Raw genomic sequence first — 7,751 nt, forward strand, 5'->3', positions numbered from 1 at the left:
GAATGGCAACTGGTTTGGTTTAGCCAGTAGATTCCCCTTCAGACCAAAGCTGGCTACTGTTGGAAACCAGAGTAAAGAAAACAGAGGACGTAAGTTCCCTTCATACTATTACAACTTTTAACTAATTCTGAAAGAGGATAGAAAAGTCAAATGCATTCTTCTGATTATGTCTTCACTTCCCTTAATATACCTCCCCTTCCTAATGGTGTGGATACAAACTCCTCTTGCTCTTTACACTCCATTTTAAACCGTTTTTCAGTGGAGGCATGGATTCAGTTTTCAGTCACACACCATGCCACTGAGTTTTCTGCCAAGCTTCCAGTCACAAAATAGCATTTGCTACCAGATACCATATTTGTTGTATGTATACCAGCATACACTGGCAGACTGAATAAGATATAATTCCAATGGCAATTATAAAGCACTCAGACTCCTCAAGTCCTGATTACCTAAGTTCCAATTCTTCTATGAGCTTTGTTTGACAACTAGAACATCTCTCCCCCTTGACTTCCTGCCTATAAAACTCCTTCCTCCTTTGTGTTGTCTGCTTGTACTATAAATGCTTTGTGCCAGGAATTACCCTACAAAAGGTACCCAGCGCTGTGTATAGAACAAACAGCCCTAGCCACCACTCCCTTCTGCTAAGGAAAAGGACAGAAGCAATGTAAAGGAGAATTGTTCAGGTGTACCAGTCTCACAAACACAGTTTCAGAGCTTAATTTTCAAATAATTTTCAAATTATGTGGCTATAAGCATGATCTTACATTGGCATGTAAAACATAATCAATCAGTTACAGGGAAAATGGTGTCTCATATACCTCAAAGAAGAGTTTTCTGCAATTCAGAAAGATGACAGATAATACAGGTCATGCACCAGTACAAATCTGAAAGACAGGACTTATCCCTTGATTGTAAATTCAGCAGTGAGTTTCTAAATTCATCCAATCTACAAATGAGAAGAGGTATAGTCTCCTTTGCACATCATCTTTGCAATAATACTTTGTTTTTACAAACTAAGAATCCCACAATACATAGCAATTAAAAACAGTTGTGCCAGCACCTCCTTTATATATTCATTTATCATTCTGAAAATTCTTAAAGCATACAAACTTCTTGAAAATTGGCAAAAAGTTTCAGTAATAAATAAAAAGGTTATACAGACCTTGCCATAAGGAGTGTCAACATATTTTTCTGTTCTTCCTTCTAAGATATCCGGATCATCCAGGCCAGTTCCACCAATAATTCCAATCTTACACAGAAAGTACACATTAGTCTTCTTGCAATTCACATTTAACTGCATGCTTGAAAAACTAACCAGGCAGCTACAAAATGTATCTTCTTCTCAAGATGAGGATAGACAACAGATCAACAAAGCATAGTATGCCCAGCACACTTCCAGAATGCAAATTTCAAACACCTGATTTAAACAACTGTATTTAGCTTGCTAATTTCTTACCCCATGAATCATGATTTAAGATACCAAATTAATAAAGCTATGAACAAATGCACAAAGATGTGCCATTAAACATTTATTTCCAGTATAAAAATTAAGACTATTTGGGAATGCCTGTAATGAGTGAGAAATACATGTGGAAAGCCCACTAAAACAAAGGTTTTTTGTTTATATAGACAAAAAGTCTTACATATAACCACCACACTGAATATCAGGCTGTCATGTTTTTAAGCCCAACTGGAAGTTAAGCACCACACAGCTGCTTGCTAAAACCTTGCTTCTTTCCTCTTGCACTGTGGTGGAACAGGGAGTGGAATCAAAGTAAAACTTGTATGTTGATATAAGAAACGTTTAATAACTGAAAATTAAGTAAAATGTTATAATAAGGGTAAATGATAGTAATAATAATAAAAAAGGAAAAAACCAGTGATGCACAAGACAACTGCTCTGCACCCATTGACTGATGCCAGACCCCATTCCCAAAACCAGAATGGCCACCCTCTGGGTAACTCCCTCAGTTTATACAGTGGGCATGATGTCCCATGGTGTGGAATATCCCTTCAATCAGTTTAGGTCACCTGTCCCAGCTATGCTCCCTCCCAATTTTGTTTCCCTCCCTGTCACAGCACAAGACAGGGAAAAAAGTCCTTGATTTTGGATTAACATGACTCAGCAAAACCCAAAACATCAGTGTGTTATCAACACCATTCTCATTCTGAATCCAAAACACAGCACTGGAACAGCTACTGAGGGGAAATTAACTTTACTATAGCCGTAACCAGGACACAGACATTTCTATATGGTATTATACCTCCAAAAGAAAGAAAACTGTGGAAAAAAATTAGTTTTCTGTGCTGATTCGACAAAATCTAAGAGGTTTTCCAACTAAAATCCCTGTTGTGTTTTGATTTGCCTGTGATTGCACATTCCAGCTAAGAAAAATGCATCTAATTTTTCCTGTTTCTAGTTCATCATTGAAAAGTAACTTGGTTTTTGTCTCTCTAGGGATAATTAGATTTTCAATCAAGTCAAGCTTTTTCTTGAACTCCCGTAACTCTTCAGATGGAACTGTTATTGTCAAGCTTTTCACAACTGAACTCTTAGTAATGGTACTTAAAAGTGATGTCACCGTTTATCACACACAGAGAAAAAGAGTGCTTCTTTTTTTTTCTTCAATGTGACCAGTTGTTGCAAAGTTCGCATCACTTTCAAGTTGAATATATATCATGACTGATTTGCTTCAAAATCTGAACCTTTCTGATGTAACTTATTACCACAAAGACTGAAAACTTCCCAAGTAAAACCTCCAGACTCCCAACATACAAAACCCTCCTTCCACAACACACGGAGAGCTGCCTCATTCTCCAGCTTTTTCTTACTTTCACATTCGTAGAGGCCCCATCTGTTCAACCACTGTATTAGCTGGCTCATTAAGCGCTTCTTTTCAACAATGAGAGACTTTGTGGTCTTGGTTACAAATAAACACCTCTAGCAAAGCTTTCCACAGCCGGTGGTGCAAATGCCGATACATGAGATGGTTTCAACCGGGCTCCTACTTCCTTCTGCTACCCCCCTGTGGAGCACGAGAATAAGTGCAAAGGCAAACAGCAGTGCTGACAGCAGCGCTAACCCACATACTCTGACCCGGAATACATACACAAGCTTTAGGGAAGACCTAGACTACTCTTTGCAGTAATACTGATGGGTCTGTTCCCGTGTTACTCGTGTTGCTTAGTTATCATAAAGGTTCTGACTTGGATTGCTCATGAAAATCCTGAAAATTACATACACTTTAGGATGAATAACAAATTGCCTTAAGAATTGTGAAAGGTATGAAACAGGAACAACCACAAAACTCAAAATCAAGAAAACACTATCTTTAACACTGTTCACGCATATGTTCAGTAAACACTGATGATTGCTACATTGCCAGAGGACAGGACCAAAATGGTGCCTTTTTTATTTTTTTTCAATTTGGGGAGAAAAAAAAAGGGTTCCTTCAGTTACTTTATTGGTTTTAGCTGGGTATAACACTTGTTTTACTAGTGTCCTATGACTTAGGATTCAAAAGGGAACTAAACTTTTACATCTAGCAAATTGAAAGTTGTTGGGACTGAGGAAAAACGTGCAATGCTGGAGAGAGCAGCTAAAGATGCACAACATAAAAGTTACTTTGGAGCTGCAGTGCTTTAAGGTTATTATAAACACACAGATCCATCACAGTAACAAACAGACTGTTCCTGTACAGAAAGCAGCATGCCTGGCCTGTGGCAGCACAGGCCTGGTGTGGTTGCTCTCAAGTTTGCTCTCAGGCTCCATAACCCAGGGGCTGCAGCGGCATCAATACCTACTTTGGCTGCACTGTTCAGCTCCTGCGCAGGCTTTTACACCAAGAGGCACGCTGTCAGAAATTGCAGACTGCAATGAGCTTGCAAAATATTCACAGCTCCCAGGGTGCAGAACCCAAAGCACAGAAGACCTAGACTATGTTGAGTTTGTTGTGCTTTCTTACCCACAGTGGCAGTCTGGACAGCCCTCAGGCCACCTGAGGCAACACTGGCTAGAGAAATGCTGAGCTCACTTGTCATTCACTGGAGAGCTACTTCAGTGGAAGGAAAGTTAGGTAGCAGAGATTTTTTTACTAACTGCTTCTTCAACTATGTAACGCCAACTTGGAGCTGGCAGCTCTAATCCTACAATTAATTTTACCTGACAATTATTTTTCCTCCAGTTTACATGATCTCCAAATACTATTTCTATCTGGGAACTAGACAGAAAAATCTGATTCTATACTAAATTCTGCTTTCCAAACCTCCTAGTGAATTATCAAAATGAATGCAAATGCTCTAGGCTCAGTGGGAGAGATACCCTACATCCTGGCTCTGGCTAGGACAAGATTAATTTTTGCCGTAGTCTGGGAGGACCACGACTAGGACCTGGAGGTTATTCTACATGACTTTGTATCATTTTCCAAAAACAGGGGAAGGGGCCCCGGGTTAGGGTAGCATGACAGTTGGGTATTTTTGGGCTCTGCATAGTGGTGAGCAGTTGCATATTAGCTGCTCACCTCTCTGGGTTATATAGTTGTTGTCACTGTTTTTGTTATCTCGTTGTTTCCAATTAATTGTTCTTATCACAAGCCAAGATCTTCACCTTTTGTGCCTCCAACTCTCCTCTCATTCTGCTGCAGGGAATGGGGAGATGTGTGGTTTGGAGTGGTTTCAGTGGGAACAGTAAACCGGACAGCGTAATGTCTAAACTACAACACCCCCGTCAGGGGCACTGACTTCTACTTCCAGCCACCAGCCCAGGAGCTGAACATACAGGAAGGCAGAGAGGATGTGACCAAGGAAGAACAGTTTTGCCTTTCCTCAAAAGCCAGAGAACTGACCTCACACCTAGGAATGACTTTGAGAATGGAAAGATGTAAGACTGTATTCTCCATTCCAGACTTTGCATCCTACAAAGGGACATAAAGGATATAACTCATAAAATTTAACGGAGTCTGTATCAAAGGTTATCTGGAATTAAATCTCAAGTAAAATGGCATTACAATAGAGTGAATCTCAAACAGTGGATCAAGAGCAACAGAAGTGAAACCTAACAAAAAGTTATCACATCAGTAACTACAAAAATCAAACCCATTTCTCTGTCAAAGTCCAAGCAACAATCACACTGAAGTGTATTACTTTCTTTATGTGGTGTTTGGTGAAATTCTCCAAGGTTTAAGGGAAAGGCATAGAGGTATCACTGCAGTAACAGCCTATACTTATTCATCTGTGGGTCTTAAACACTAGTACATATCATGATCACCTATGGGTCTTTCTGACAACTAACCACCAACAAACCCTCCTGTAGTCCTCTCCATTTTTGAAGGAACGAGGATGGCATTACAAATAATTTTGCTTAAAAGGACACAAACATCGAGCTGCATATAAGTTATACTTAAGAGAATAAATCTGTACACTGAAGACAGGTTCTAACTTTTCTACACCCAAAAGGACTGGGATTTTTCTACTTCATGGCAGAAAAATGATGCACAGTTTGTGAAAACTCCAATTTCAGCCTGAGCTCCGGCCTGCTCGCCCCGGTGCCATCAGCACTCTAAGCAACTCTTCAAACACACAAAGAATTAGTTTTAAGAGAGGAAGTTCTGCACTGCTTACTTCTGCCAAAGCTGAGAGTTCCGTGCACGTTTAAAAACAGAGCTATTAAAAAAAAAAAAAAAAAAAAATCGTCTCTTCCGGGACGGCCGCGGGCGCCCCTGCCCGGGCCTGGGTGAGGGAGCGCTCGGGCGGGCGCCGCCCCTCACAGCGGCACCCCGCGCTCCCGGGCCCGCTCCCGACAGGCGGCGCAGCAGGAGGCTGGGAAGGCGGCAGGAAGCGGGGAAAGACGCAGCGGGCAGGAGGGAGGGCAGGAAGGAGAGAGGAAGGAAGCAAGCAAGCAAGCAAAGAAGGCAGCGCCTCTCGGCACGCGCTCGGCAGCGCCGGCAGGGCAGCGGCACGGCTCCCGCCATCTGGCTCCCGCAGCCGCCCCGAGACGGCGGCGGGGAGGGTTTGCGGGCGACGATGGACGCCACCCCCGCCTCCTGAGGCGCCGCTGGGCGGAAGCACGCTTACCTTCACAGGCAGCGAGGCGGCAGCGGCGGCGGCCATGCTGGCGGGAGGGCGGGGCGGTGCCGCGGGGCCGCGCTCAGCCCGCCGGGCGAGGGCGCTCCCCGCCGCCAGGGGGAAGCACCCGCCCGCGCTGCGGCCCCGAGCGGCGCGGGGAGCGGGCGGGGAGCGCCGCCGGCTCGGGAGCGCCGGGCCGTGAGGGCAGTGGGTGGGTGTCCTGCCGGGCCGTGAGGGCAGTGGGCGGGCGTCCTGCCGGGCCGTGAGGGCAGTGGGCGGGTGTCCTGCCGGGCCGTGAGGGCAGTGGGAGTCCTGCCGGGCCGTGAGGGCAGTGGGCGCCGTGCCGGGCCTGACGCCGCAACCCCGGCTTGCTGGCTCCTCAGTCCTTCCGACCTGCACCCTCCGCGGCGACTCTGGGAGCCTCCGCTGCGTGGAGCCGGAGTGGTGCTGTGGGGAGTGTGATGGAAATAGTTCGTGTACTTAAAGGTGCAGCTGTGCTCAGGTTGCCAAGCCCTGGCTCGGTCTCTCTGAAAACGTAATTGTCAGAGGGTCTGTATTTCAATCGGACCACCTTTCCCGTATTCCTGGAAACAGCGGTTTATTTGACTTCGCAATCCCCCCCCCCCAGTTAATATCCTTGAATTTGCCAACAGAGGTGGAGCTAAACTGCGCCACAAAATCCCCGAAGCAAAAAAAATCAGTAACGTGAAGAGAAAAAGAGCTAATTAGCCCTGGATTGCCAGAAACGGCAAAATGAGACCTAAATTCTAGCTCTAACTTACATGAAAATTCCTAATTTAGAATATTTTAAAATAAGTAAAAGAGGTTTGTTTTAAATCAAAAAACGTAATTAATTCAGAGTTTTAATGTACTCCGAATTAAGGGTTGTCTCTTCAATACCTAAAAAAGATGTCTGAGAACAAACTGGAGCACATTTTGCAGAAATAAAATAGTTCTTTTTGAAGCACAGACACTTAAAAAGTTTACACATGTTTAGCTCTCCAAGCTAAATAGAGCTTCAAGTGGTAGAAAAAGATAAAGGCTTTTATGGTGTATTAATAATTAAGATTTTCCTGTCTGTGGTGTTTTTCTTGTTGCTACCAGTCCATACATTTAGCAGGAACATTTGTTTTACTGTACCATAATCCTACATTTTGACACACAGCAACAGTTTTTTATATGTTTATGCATTTTATTTCTATAGGTATTACAAATTTGTATATATATTTTTATAAAATGCGTAGCTTTCAAAACCAGCCACTATTTTGTTAATTGGAAGTACTTGCTTGTAAAAGTCTTTGATATATTTTCTTTGATGCAGCTTTATCAACTAGAGACACCTTGGCCACCCAGGCATGCTATTCTCACGTGCCACTTAACCTGCCTGTTAAAGAAGTGTCACACATCTGCTAGTAAATGCAAGCTCAGATTCGTCACTGGACATATGTCCTACAACTGGAAGAAATGCATACTCCCTACAACTTAAGGCAGTAGGAACGTGTGCTGAATTCATGCTTCAGCTGGAAGGTGCTCTCTGTGCAGCTTTAAATGCTTTTAAACACTTCTCCTTTTTTTAACACTTTTTTTTTTTTTTTTTTTTTAAACACTGTCTTCGGTGTGTGCTAGCAATCTTCGTACTCTGCTGAGATGTTTGTTACAAAGGCTGAAACTTTCTTACTGCAGGTCAA

The 7,751-nt window shown here is 43.3% G+C and overlaps 1 protein-coding gene across 2 annotated transcripts in view; it reads right to left on the reverse strand.

Moving 5' to 3' along the window:
• Positions 1 to 6,691, reverse strand: part of LOC121363786 (methylthioadenosine phosphorylase) — a 32,725-nt gene extending 26,034 nt beyond the window's left edge. The window contains exons 1-2 of one of the 2 annotated variants that reach the window (XM_041486428.1): positions 6,073 to 6,691; positions 1,163 to 1,249 (exon numbers count right to left, since the gene is read on the reverse strand). In XM_041486428.1, the coding sequence (XP_041342362.1) occupies positions 1,163 to 1,249; positions 6,073 to 6,108 (123 nt within the window). In that variant the 5' untranslated portion in view covers positions 6,109 to 6,691. The remainder of the gene's footprint in view (positions 1 to 1,162; positions 1,250 to 6,072) is intronic. The other variant, XM_041486427.1, reaches the window with a different exon arrangement.
• Between the last annotated feature and the right edge of the window lie 1,060 nt (positions 6,692 to 7,751).

Source organism: Pyrgilauda ruficollis, unplaced genomic scaffold, assembly GCF_017590135.1.
Source record: "Pyrgilauda ruficollis isolate IOZ18807 unplaced genomic scaffold, ASM1759013v1 scaffold76, whole genome shotgun sequence".
In the NCBI taxonomy this organism is placed as follows: Eukaryota; Metazoa; Chordata; class Aves; order Passeriformes; family Passeridae; genus Pyrgilauda; species Pyrgilauda ruficollis.